Here is a 13,707-nt window from a genome sequence, read left to right as displayed (position 1 = left end):
GTCCAAAGATCAGGGCTTGATCCATCACCGTTATTTATCTCACTACCCCATCCCAGCTCAGAACCTGGCTATATGCAAATCAGTCTGTCCCTGGCCCAGTGCATCATGGGAACAGGGCAGACTAAACTACCAAGCCAATTCTTCACCAGAAAGGAGACAAGCTACCGGGGACCGGTTTCTGGCATTTCAGCCTTCTTCGGCCCGGCTTGCTTGAATCCTGATGGAGCAGTGAGAAAGGGACTCATGTCTGAGTATACCCTGCCACACCTATAGTGGCCAAAAACGATTTACAAAAAGGGGGGTGGTGATGAACAGAGTGTCTGAGTTAAACAGACCACTCTTACCCAGTCCAAAGATCAGGGCTTGATCCATCACCGTTATTTATCTCACTACCCCATCCCAGCTCAGAACCTGGCTATATGCAAATCAGTCTGTCCCTGGCCCAGTGCATCATGGGAACAGGGCAGACTAAACTACCAAGCCAATTCTTCACCAGAAAGGAGACAAGCTACCGGGGACCGGTTTCTGGCATTTCAGCCTTCTTCGGCCCGGCTTGCTTGAATCCTGATGGAGCAGTGAGAAAGGGACTCATGTCTGAGTATACCCTGCCACACCTATAGTGGCCAAAAACGATTTACAAAAAGGGGGGTGGTGATGAACAGAGTGTCTGAGTTAAACAGACCACTCTTACCCAGTCCAAAGATCAGGGCTTGATCCATCACCGTTATTTATCTCACTACCCCATCCCAGCTCAGAACCTGGCTATATGCAAATCAGTCTGTCCCTGGCCCAGTGCATCATGGGAACAGGGCAGACTAAACTACCAAGCCAATTCTTCACCAGAAAGGAGACAAGCTACCGGGGACCGGTTTCTGGCATTTCAGCCTTCTTCGGCCCGGCTTGCTTGAATCCTGATGGAGCAGTGAGAAAGGGACTCATGTCTGAGTATACCCTGCCACACCTATAGTGGCCAAAAACGATTTACAAAAAGGGGGTGGTGATGAACAGAGTGTCTGAGTTAAACAGCCCTGATCTCTTGACTGGGTGAGAGCTTTCTGCTTAATTCAGAGACTCTGTCCCTCACCACCCCTTGTTGTAAATATTTTTGTCCACCCTAAGCGTGGAAGGGTATTCTCAGATGTGAGACCCTTGCTCATTGCACCATCAGGATTCAAGCAAACCGGGCCGAAGACGGCTGTAATGCCAGAAACCGGTCCCCGGGAGCTTGTTTCCTTCCCAGTGTAAGAATTGGCTTTTGTAGTTTGGTTTGCCCTGTTCCCATCATGCACTGGGACAGGAACAGACTAATTTGCATACAGCCAGGTTCTGAAACTGGGATGGTGCAGTGAGCTAAAAAACGGTGTTGGATCTAGCCCTGATCTCTTGACTGGGTGAGAGCTTTCTGCTTAATTCAGAGACTCTGTCCCTCACCACCCCTTGTTGTAAATATTTTTGTCCACCCTAAGCGTGGAAGGGTATTCTCAGATGTGAGACCCTTGCTCATTGCACCATCAGGATTCAAGCAAACCGGGCCGAAGACGGCTGTAATGCCAGAAACCGGTCCCCGGGAGCTTGTTTCCTTCCCAGTGTAAGAATTGGCTTTTGTAGTTTGGTTTGCCCTGTTCCCATCATGCACTGGGACAGGAACAGACTAATTTGCATACAGCCAGGTTCTGAAACTGGGATGGTGCAGTGAGCTAAAAAACGGTGTTGGATCTAGCCCTGATCTCTTGACTGGGTGAGATCTTTCTGCTTAATTCAGAGACTCTGTCCCTCACCACCCCTTGTTGTAAATATTTTTGTCCACCCTAAGCGTGGAAGGGTATTCTCAGATGTGAGACCCTTGCTCATTGCACCATCAGGATTCAAGCAAACCGGGCCGAAGACGGCTGTAATGCCAGAAACCGGTCCCCGGGAGCTTGTTTCCTTCCCAGTGTAAGAATTGGCTTTTGTAGTTTGGTTTGCCCTGTTCCCATCATGCACTGGGACAGGAACAGACTAATTTGCATACAGCCAGGTTCTGAAACTGGGATGGTGCAGTGAGCTAAAAAACGGTGTTGGATCCAGCCCTGATCTCTTGACTGGGTGAGAGCTTTCTGCTTAATTCAGAGACTCTGTCCCTCACCACCCCTTGTTGTAAATATTTTTGTCCACCCTAAGCGTGGAAGGGTATTCTCAGATGTGAGACCCTTGCTCATTGCACCATCAGGATTCAAGCAAACCGGGCCGAAGACGGCTGTAATGCCAGAAACCGGTCCCCGGGAGCTTGTTTCCTTCCCAGTGTAAGAATTGGCTTTTGTAGTTTGGTTTGCCCTGTTCCCATCATGCACTGGGACAGGAACAGACTAATTTGCATACAGCCAGGTTCTGAAACTGGGATGGTGCAGTGAGCTAAAAAACGGTGTTGGATCTAGCCCTGATCTCTTGACTGGGTGAGAGCTTTCTGCTTAATTCAGAGACTCTGTCCCTCACCACCCCTTGTTGTAAATATTTTTGTCCACCCTAAGCGTGGAAGGGTATTCTCAGATGTGAGACCCTTGCTCATTGCACCATCAGGATTCAAGCAAACCGGGCCGAAGACGGCTGTAATGCCAGAAACCGGTCCCCGGGAGCTTGTTTCCTTCCCAGTGTAAGAATTGGCTTTTGTAGTTTGGTTTGCCCTGTTCCCATCATGCACTGGGACAGGAACAGACTAATTTGCATACAGCCAGGTTCTGAAACTGGGATGGTGCAGTGAGCTAAAAAACGGTGTTGGATCTAGCCCTGATCTCTTGACTGGGTGAGAGCTTTCTGCTTAATTCAGAGACTCTGTCCCTCACCACCCCTTGTTGTAAATATTTTTGTCCACCTTAAGCGTGGAAGGGTATTCTCAGATGTGAGACCCTTGCTCATTGCACCATCAGGATTCAAGCAAACCGGGCCGAAGACGGCTGTAATGCCAGAAACCGGTCCCCGGGAGCTTGTTTCCTTCCCAGTGTAAGAATTGGCTTTTGTAGTTTGGTTTGCCCTGTTCCCATCATGCACTGGGACAGGAACAGACTAATTTGCATACAGCCAGGTTCTGAAACTGGGATGGTGCAGTGAGCTAAAAAACGGTGTTGGATCCAGCCCTGATCTCTTGACTGGGTGAGAGCTTTCTGCTTAATTCAGAGACTCTGTCCCTCACCACCCCTTGTTGTAAATATTTTTGTCCACCCTAAGCGTGGAAGGGTATTCTCAGATGTGAGACCCTTGCTCATTGCACCATCAGGATTCAAGCAAACCGGGCCGAAGACGGCTGTAATGCCAGAAACCGGTCCCCGGGAGCTTGTTTCCTTCCCAGTGTAAGAATTGGCTTTTGTAGTTTGGTTTGCCCTGTTCCCATCATGCACTGGGACAGGAACAGACTAATTTGCATACAGCCAGGTTCTGAAACTGGGATGGTGCAGTGAGCTAAAAAACGGTGTTGGATCTAGCCCTGATCTCTTGACTGGGTGAGAGCTTTCTGCTTAATTCAGAGACTCTGTCCCTCACCACCCCTTGTTGTAAATATTCCCCAGAAGCTGTGCTCCCTTCTTTCCACCACTGAAGCAGCATACACTTCGTTTATGACTTGGCAACAGTGGTTAACAAGTTGTGTTGCCTACCGATGCTACATCATAGCAATGGATTATTAGATTTATAATTCAGTCATTAACGCTACTGGCTCTCCATGAGAGACATGTGCAACATCTCTATCTCACAACTTTGACCGAAACAGAATAATTTATTAAACCACTACACCAGGGGTGTTTCACGGAGTGAGACCCTGTAACTGATTATGTTTCAATTACACTATCTCCGCAATGTTAACGTTTGTCTTGATAAATCTCATCGGAATGTTTTATATAATAAGCTCAATTTTAGAGGAAATTTAATTTACTGGAATGGTAACACATTCTGAAAACAGGAATGTCTTATTTAATAAATCTTTCATGGACATTATGCCTAATAAAATGAATTCCCTTGTTTTATTATCTTTAAGTAAAGTTCTTTTACTAGTTTTTCCACTTAGTAAGCATACATCATGGACAATAGCTGCTGAGCATGCTAGAATGAGCTTTTTCTTTTTGAAGCTTCACTTGCTAGTAGGCATTTAAACGTAAATGTATGTGGAATGTGTGTACGTCAATATAGATATGCATGTATGTGGTATTTGTATAGAGTGAACCTAGCCAAAAAAGCAGCGGAGCTATGAGCAGGGCAAAAGGCAAGCTTATAGTCCACGAGTGACACGGTTCTTGAAGGAGGTGCATCGTCAACTTTATCATACATCTTTGAGTAGCTTTGGGGTGGTCCATATGATATGGTAATGTTCTTCTAGTTCCTGGTACAATGCCCCTGGCACTTCACATATTTTAATTTTGTGTTTAGTATTTTCTTTTTTAATAGATTTTATACAGCTTGGGAACTATACTGTGCGTATTGGCAAAGGAAGACTAGTTTGGTAAAGATTTTGCTTCACAACAAATTGCAAAACACTCAAAGTTTTCCTCACAAATATGCCGGCCATAAATGGTAAAAAACAAGGAAACGTGGTTCGCAAAATAATCGGCTTGAGAACAAAACCCCTCCCCCCAAAATATTACAGAAATTAATATATTCATAGTAAGGAACAAACTTAAATTCCACAGACATAAGTCGCATAATTTGCATTGCAGTGAATAAGAACCTTTTTCCTGATTCCTAACCCCTATTTACGATATGCGAAAAAACATTTTCTAACCATGGTTGTTGTGTATATCATTGCTAGTTAGAATTTGAACAGCTTGATACTTCTGCTTCTTTAGACTGATCTCGATGGTTTTCTTGTGTTTCAGCTGGGATGAGAGCAGCTCCATCAGCAGTGGCCTCAGCGATGCCTCCGACAACCTCAGCTCCGAAGAGTTCAATGCAAGTTCCTCCCTCAATTCCCTGCCTTCCACCCCAACGGCTTCTCGCAGGAACTCCGCCGTAGCGGTAAGTCCCCTGGTCTTTGTGTGTGTGGTGTAGTTGGTCCTCATGTTGAAGGTATTATTGTATTTGCTTTTCTCCTTATTGTCCATGTCTCACATACCTCAAAGTAAGTTTGAATTTTGGTCTCTTTTGCATTTGTGCAACAGGTGCCCACACCAATTTCTTTCACAACAACCGAGAAGTAAGCACTATATTTATATGAGTAATTCTTGGTTCTCATTGTTCTCATTGTTCTGATTGCACAAGAGCATACTTCTGGAATGTGAATGAGCATATGAACACCACTATGCTTTTTATTGTCCATCCGAATTCAAGACAACCCCTTTCAGCATTGAAACAAATGGTTGTCAGCCAGGTAGGCATTTAAGAAAACGCCCTGTGTCTTCCTAACTCATTTTGTGGAATAAGTCTTCTCCCAAACACTCTTCGAACGGGGGATTCTTGTAACACAGAACTGGTCACAACGTTCAGCAACCTGATTAAAAGATTCTTCCCATATCCTCCAAAAGGGATATGCACTTCTGTGTTCACAATGTGCCATAAATCAGCAGGAAAATTAGCTATCCTGAAACCTACAGATTTCAATTTAGCAACATTCACCTAAAGCCTCCTTATGTCCTCGGTTTTAAGGAGGATATGACTTAGGAGGAGCAGGGACCTCAGAAGATCACATTAGATTGGAGATGTGCCTCAGTAGATCCCCCTATAATATGGTGCCCCGAACATCACCAAGTCGTCTACTGAAGAGCCTCCTCACTTAGTAAAGAGTTGCCTCAGTATGCCACCCAAGGAGTATGTGCTGCAGCAGATAACCCTAAAACGTAGTGCCTTGGCCTACCACTCTCTTAGGATAAGCCTAAGCAGACCATCCTTGTAAAAGGATCCTCAGCAGGCTATCATAGGGAAAGGATCCTCAGCAGGTCATCCTAGGAAAAGGATCCTCAGCAGACCATCCAAGGAAGAGGATCCTCAGCAGGCCATCCAAGGGAGTGGATCCTCAGCAGGCCATCCAAGGGAGTGGATCCTCAGCAGGCCATCCAAGGGAGTGGATCCTCAGCAGGCCATCCAAGGGAGTGGATCCTCAGCAGGCCATCCAAGGGAGTGGATCCTCAGCAGGCCATCCAAGGGAGTGGATCCTCAGCAGGCCATCCAAGGGAGTGGATCCTCAGCAGGCCATCCAAGGGAGAGGATCCTCAGCAGGTCATCCAAGGGAGAGGATCCTCAGCAGGTCATCCTAGGGAGAGGATCCTCCGCAGACCATCCTTGTAGGAGGATCCTAAGCAGGCCATCCTGGGAAGAGGATTCTCAGCAGACCATCCAAGGGAGAGGATCCTCAGCAGGCCATCCTAGGGAGAGGGGCTTCAACATACCATCGTAGGAATAGGTAACTCAGCAATTTGCACCAGACAAAAAAGTGCTTTAGTAGACCTCTCAAAAAGGTGGTGCCTCAGCAAATCATCATATTAAGATATGATTAAAAAATGCTTACTAGGATGCAGTTCACCAGATCCCTTTTAGAGGGGAGTACTTGACATATCTGTTACTCCAATCCCCAATATTTTAGCTTCACAAATTGCTCTGGGAAATAGTACATCAGCTTATTGTTGTGCTGTGCACTATAGTGCGGGTATAAGCACAACTGAAGAGAAAAAGTTTCATTTTTAAGCACATGCCTCATATGGCTTTGCCCACTAAATCTACGCTGAAGACATTTCCACCCATATGCTTCCATTATCATGAGACTGCTTTAATTTTCCTTTCAATGTGTGGCAGATAAATATTCCTCACCACAGTTCTTTATCGCCATCATGAACAGAAAAATCGTCCCTTGCTAAAAAAAACTGTTGATGACCGAAAAACATACAATAGCTCAATGACCTATAATAATGATTCTGTTGTCATGAAAAATATGTACAACCCCCCCCCCCCATATATGAACCGCTTTTAATTCCATACAGACATGTAACATATAAAACATAAGTAAATATCCAAAACATGCAAAGCCTAGGCATGTATTCTGATCTCATGCTGCCATGTTTTCAGATTTTTTTTTTTTTTTGTTATCGGTCAACATTGATAGAATCCAGTTACAAAGCACACTTAAACTGGTAAAGATCATCTGTGCAGCAAGAACACTGTCAAACATTTAAGAGTGTGACCTAATATCACCCATTTTCCCACAAGCTCCTGTGTCAAGGATAAGGTTATTTTATGTAATTGGTGGTAATGGGCTGATCTCTAACAGTTGTGTGTTTGAGACCGCTGAGTGCTGTCCCTCTTTGTGTGACTTTGTGAGGTCAGTGATACTACATGTGGTGCACATGGTCAAGGTAGGCAGACACTCACTAGCGTTACAAAAATAAGCGACAGAGGGTAAGAAGGTGAAAGCTCACTTGAACAGGCAGGGATGGCAAAGGAGGTGTGCTGGAGACATCAGATCACTGGTGGATCGCTACCTCTGCTAGAAAACGAAGTCCTCTCGATTGACAGACTTTGGGCTTGTTAAGCGAGTTGCTCAGTCGGTCAGTCAGACTATAGAGACTGGGTATGAGAGCTGAGTGGACATATAACATAAGCTTGCGTCGGTGCCACATGAGTATATGACTATGCACGTGCAGTGCGAGTTCCATTATTGAAGCAAGCACACAGCCTCCTTCTATCCCACAGATTCTCTGACAATCCCAAACTAAAACTTCAGGTGGAGCAGGAATGTTCTTTCTCAACATCCAAAAAAGACTCATATCACATCCTCAGAACCTCATCCATAATTTGAGGCTTCGTTGAGTCGCACAAAATCAGTTTTCTTTACATGGTCCCCTTTTGACAAGCCGATATCACATGAGAAGAAAAAGTGAGTTGCAAAATCCTTCACAGACGAGGTTTCTAGCTTGAGTCGAGGTTCTGAACATTGACATCCATCAGAGGCTTTTAGTGCAAGAGTACCACGCTCCAAGCGGCACTCCGCTCTTTGGCTCCACCTCCACCATGGCTGGTAAGGTTGTGACCCCTCTCCTGGAATTGCCTCCCCCCCCCCCCCCCCCCCCCTTTCCGAATATTAAAGATATTTTAAAGGCTGGCAGACCTGTAACTATGCATAGTTCATGTGCTTAGGCATTGGAAGTAGGGGGACCTCCCAAAAAACATGCTGGATCTCCAATTTCCAGTGTTTACTTCCTTACTCTTACTGAAAAATGTGAGAATATTTTATAGCGAATTATGTGAAAATCTTGCTGGTGTGAAAGGAAAGCTTGTAGGATGCTGTTTTCTTTCAACACACAAACAAATGTGAATAACTATTAACCCCTTGCATGCGACCGCGATTCTGTGCCTGTTCGTCAAAATCGCGAGTGGGCGGGTTTATGATGGCCCCCAGCCGTCATCAGCACACGAGCGCCGTAGTGCATGACGGATGGGGGCCGTTAGCATGCAAGGGGTTACTGAACTATTCAGATATTTCAAAATAAATAAACAGTTAGCAAAGCATAAATAAAACACCTTTTTACTAATTCTGAGGTGTAAAGCAAGCAAAGATTGCATTAGGATCAAAACCTATCAAGGTACTTTACTTGATGATGCGCCAATGACAAATATTCGATGAAACAACATTTCCACACTATTGTTTATGCACTAAATATATTTATTAGTAAAATCGGTATGTCTGTGCAAATTGTGTGGTAATTTAAATGTAAAATGTGATTTCTCTGAATGACAGTGTGCCACCACACCATTCTTTAGTAATATTTGTGTGTGAAGTGTGCTCCTAAATGCAACACCAGCTACATACTACAACCTCATGACTCTGCTGATAAATTGGCATGGTTTACTTGTGACACTTGTTCTTTGTTTTTGTGCTTGGATGTTAAGGAATACCTATGACTTAAGTAATGTAGCATTGATGGCTGCTCCACCAGTCTGAAAATTGATCCAGCACCACTGCATCTGTAATAACATCAGTAATAAAATCACACATGGTACCTTCCTTGAAAGCCTGGGTAGAATGTTACATCTTTAAAATAAGCTAAGCATTTGGGGTGACCAGTGAGAGAGAGAGAGAGGGGGGGTAGGCAAATGAGTGCATATTTGGCTCAGAAGTGCCTTCAAATACCTAAGAAGTACTGACCATCATTGCCAGATTGTGCCATTTGAATGCTAAGAAGTAAAGGTCATATGGCTTAAAAGTCCACTATGTGCCACAAAAGTGACATAACATGGCAGATAAGTGTTATCACCCGTACAAGTTGATTGGTGGATACCCATTAGTTTGATCATGCATCCTGTAATAGTGTAGTTGTTCCCAGGAAGTGCCAATAAAAACAGTAGGAATTATAGTGGATGTCTGATTCATCCACAAATGTGATAATTTGTGCATTTGTTCAAGAATCATACATCCGACATATTTACTACTGTTTTTCTAAAACACTTACACAGTGAACCACTGTTATCATACTTCAGAATATTTATTGGCACCATATGTACCTAGGACCCAGACATTGGCACGGGCAGCAGGAATTGTTAAAATATATCATTGCCAAAAGTAGCCCCCAGTGGACAATGAGAACTCTGGGACCTCTGAAGATGCCTATTGCCCCATAGTAAAAAGTCGGTAGTATCACCTAGCGGTCACTAGAGCTATGACACTGAGGGATTACGGAGACACAAGTGTACTTTTTTTTCACGGATGTTACTGTGGTGCACAGTAAAATAAGGGATGGGAAGAATGTGAACAAACTATTACACTCGGGCCATCAAAATCGAAAAAAATACTCTCCCCCCCCCCCCCCAACATAAAACACTGATGGAACTACACTAAGGGATTGGACAGGTGAATCTTTCAGTATTAGCAACATGGAAAATAAGAAATGTTTCATTCTTCTTGTCCTTGCCAGCTGCGCACAGATGCTGAGAAGCGGTCGCTGGTGGAAAGTGGGCTAACCTGGTACAGCGAGACCGACGAGAAGACACCTAAAAAGCTGGAGTACGACAGTGGCAGCCTGAAGATGGAGCACAGCTCCCGCTGGAGGAGGGAGCGCACTGAGACCTATGGCGACGAGCCCATCAAGGGGGAGCTCAAGAAGCCTGTGACCCTTGGTCAACCTGGTTCCCTGAAGAAGGGCAAGAACCCACCAGTGGCCGTCACGTCACCCATCACCCACAATGTCCAGAGTACCCTGAAGGTGGCAGGTAAGGAACCCTACTATCTGTGACCCTTCTGAAATGAGATGCTGGGCTCCATATTTATTTACTTGACAGGGTAGATCAGTCCCCTCTCACTCGTCACAGAACCCAGAAGGGACGACTGATTAAATCCTCTTCTCATCTGTTCATGGGGAAAAGCCTCTGAATAAAAAATTGGGAACTTGGAAGAGGAAAGTTCAGGGCCGGACTGGAAACGCAAAGCAGCCCTGGCAATTTTCTCTGACCAGTCCCTAGGGAAGCACTACTTGACCCCGGATGCTGGAAACGCTTGCTTGTTGCTTTTGTTGCTAGGTGCAGATATTGCTTCATCACTGCAAAACCGCCCCCCAAATAACAAAACAAGTCTTAACCTCTGCAAAACAGGCCACCACCCTTCCAGTCTCCCGGGGAAACTCCTGATGCCCTGATTGGCCTGGAAATTTTGCACTTTTGAACCTACCCTGGTAAACTATTGAGCCCTTAGTAGACTCGCTCAAGTGGTTTAAAACCTTTTTATTGGCAATTAATAAGTATTATACGTAGATGTCTGTACAAACACTCATTGCAGGATCCACTCCAACAAGACAGGGGACGTCTGGTCTTATATCTTTGTATTCAGTAAATTACAGTAAATTGTGAATCATTGCTGTTTACAAATAATTGAATCTCAATTTCTATCATAGTTCCAGTTTTTGTTATCTCAAAAATTGCAAAATGCATGATTTTTTCCAACTAATGTCTTCATGAATGAAGCCTATTCGGTAACAATTCATAGAATAATACTGAATGTGTTTGTACAGAAATGCAAGTAGTCGTAAACAATTTGAAAATGAAAGTATTTTGATTATATATGAAAATGAGTGAATTTGTTATAAAAATGAGAACTGAAACCTGAACAGAACCCAGATAAAGACTGGGAAAATAAAGAGAAAGTGCATAAGAAGGAAGAAGCGACCTACAACAAAAGTTGAGAACCTATTGAAACATGACCGAACAGAAGATCTTGTGTATCTGACGTACTAACTCAAATGTAGTCATTTGGCGTAGTATAACACATGCCTTTTGCTTTACCGAAAGTGTCTTTTACATGTCATTCTTGATTTACTTGTAACAGTTTAATTAACAGGACACATCTTTAATCTATACCAAAATCAAAAACTATCAACTAAGTTAAGTACCTGTGCATTGGGATAGTGACCACACCATCTTTTAGCTTGCTCATATTGTTACCTTAAGATTAATTTGCCACTTGACGTAATACCATTTGTTTTGCCTCCCCGTTCTGCGGAGGGGCAATGGTGAGCAAAGGATGGCGCAAGATGGAATACAAGGTGTAAAAATTTGTTTTTTTAAAAAGGTGGACAACTGTTGCCAGAATTCTAGGAGGTCTCCAACTCTAACAGGAAAGAGCAACATTGTGTCTCCTGCCCCTCTGACTTTGTTGAATGTGTGGGACCTCTTTTTGGGTTGATCTGAGGCTGAATTAAGGGAGTGGGTAGACTGTGTGGGCCAGTGCTTGAAATGGAATTAAAGAAGTGCAGGTCCTTTTTACCAGAATACCTGCTTGTTTCTGAGAAGTGCCGGTACTCTCCAATTAAAGGTATTGCATTTCTCTTGAAAAGTGCCGGTTCTCTCTCTCTCTCTCAAAATAAAAAAGTTCTGGTACTCCGTACCGGACAGTACCAGCCCATTTAATGATGTGGGCTGAAGCTTTTCTGAGAAAACACTGACTAATTTTATCGAGCGCAATGGAATGACGAGAAACGTGGTGCTGGAAGTCCCTGGTTTGCTACAAGAGAGCCATTGCATGTGATGTGCATTCTGTGTGTGATTCCCTGGACAGGAATCCCATTGCACCGCTGCTGGAGACGTTGCAACAAGGTGACAACATTAAAAAAAACGAAGACCTGTGAATTACATTTTCTAAACTGGAAAGCCACTAGTTTTTTTTGCGATTGGCGGAAGCATACATTATGGTGGCCTCCTAAAGAACATATTTTTTAAATGCACATTTTTGTTTCACAAAACTGGAATGATGGGAATAGGCAGGATTGGCACCTCATTAGTGACTAACAAGACACAGGCCATTTAAAAAGAAAATGCATTTGGGCTATTACTTGAGGAGATGTAGCAAGATGTGTTTCCCTGAACTCTAGCGCTGCCGTCCTTCATGTCACTGTGCCAGTCTACTCTTTACTCATTAGGAATATCTGCCCACACCGATTCATTCTCTTAGACCAAGGATACAAAAATGGCAACAAAGAGAGTTCTCTGAGGGTTAAACCTATAAACTGGGTTAAGTGGAGGCAGATGCCGAATTACATGTGTTGGTTTCCACCTCCTCCCCTCTTCCTTTCACCCAACAATCAAGACATTGAGTGAAGCTAATTAACTGTAAAGAACAGTCAACTAGTAAAAAAATGGAGCTCGTCAAAGCGACTTTGTTAAGAGCCGACGTTTATTGGGATTTCAGACGTTCATGGCTGCTAGTGGGTACTAGATAATAAGTGGTACATTTCTCCAGTTCTAGCGTTATAAAAATGAACACGTTGCACGATAAGATTTGTAATTTCATTTTATAAAGGCACGCAAAATGGGCCTACAAGTTCTATTCTTTACAAAACCACTCCTGGAGAAAGCTGCTCTTATACCACGGGGCCAAGCGTCAACCCTGAGATTTTGTCTTGTGCAGAGCAGTGATAGCCACGCGGCAGTGGAAAGATTCCCTGGTGTCTGCCTGTCTGGGGCCTTATGTCAAGATTACCTGCCATATGGCTGTCTCTGCTGTAGCCTACTAATCTTTCAGAGGCACCGACCTGCAAGGGAGTCTCACATTTCCTGATGTCCATTCTAATTAGAGAACGATTTAAAATTACGTCAGGAGCAGCTGAAAATGTCATCGGAGTAGTTCACAACAGGACAATCTTTTGTAAAAAGAGGCCTTCGCAATGACCGAAACTAGAAATATTACTACACATTATAAAAGCCTGATTCATTTATTTTTTTCATGGAACCAGAGTAATAATAAAGCATACAAAAATGACTTAGGAATGCTGATTGACCTGCGAGAATTTGATGCCGACCACCATATTACAAACTTTTGGAATTATGATTCTGGATTTTATTTATTATTTTTCCATTTTCTCTCCATCTTTTTAGTGACACAGACATTTTGTCACATGTTCTTTTGCAATCATAGCATAATTTGTCATGTGAAAACTAGAATTAGCTGTATGGGACAGGTGGCGTGGATCTTTTTGGTTCTCTCTGTTTTCACTCTGAGTTGTAGCTGTTCCCCTGTGGTCATAAAGTTCCTCAAATTGAGAGCTCGGTTGTGACTCATACCAGCAGCATATGTGCTCCCACCCTTCCCCTAATGACCGTGTTTTTGTGTTTGGACCGGCAAAAATGAGGATGCAACAATATCTGCACTGTGTGCAGGCCTGGCTATGTCCTCTATTTAGGGAAAATCTTTCTTTCTCTCTTTCTCTCTTTCTTTCTCTCTTTCTCTCTCTTTCTTTCTCTTTCTCTCTCTTTCTCTCTCTTTCTCTCTCTTTC

At 43.8% G+C, this 13,707-nt stretch overlaps 1 protein-coding gene across 11 annotated transcripts in view; it reads left to right on the top strand.

The window, feature by feature from the left end:
• NAV1 (neuron navigator 1) overlaps positions 1-13,707 on the top strand; it is a 1,017,084-nt gene that overhangs the window by 881,528 nt on the left and 121,849 nt on the right. For all 11 annotated transcript variants that reach the window (XM_086923143.1, XM_086923142.1, XM_086923140.1 and 8 more), the window contains 2 exons: positions 4,839-4,977; positions 9,861-10,155. In XM_086923143.1, the coding sequence (XP_086779269.1) occupies positions 4,839-4,977; positions 9,861-10,155 (434 nt within the window). The remainder of the gene's footprint in view (positions 1-4,838; positions 4,978-9,860; positions 10,156-13,707) is intronic.

The sequence above is a fragment of the Lissotriton vulgaris genome, chromosome 5 (assembly GCF_964263255.1).
Source record: "Lissotriton vulgaris chromosome 5, aLisVul1.2, whole genome shotgun sequence".
Lineage (NCBI taxonomy): Eukaryota > Metazoa > Chordata > Amphibia > Caudata > Salamandridae > Lissotriton > Lissotriton vulgaris.
The sequence above is the reverse complement of the archived record's forward strand: the minus strand, read 5'-3'. Positions and strand labels throughout refer to the sequence as shown.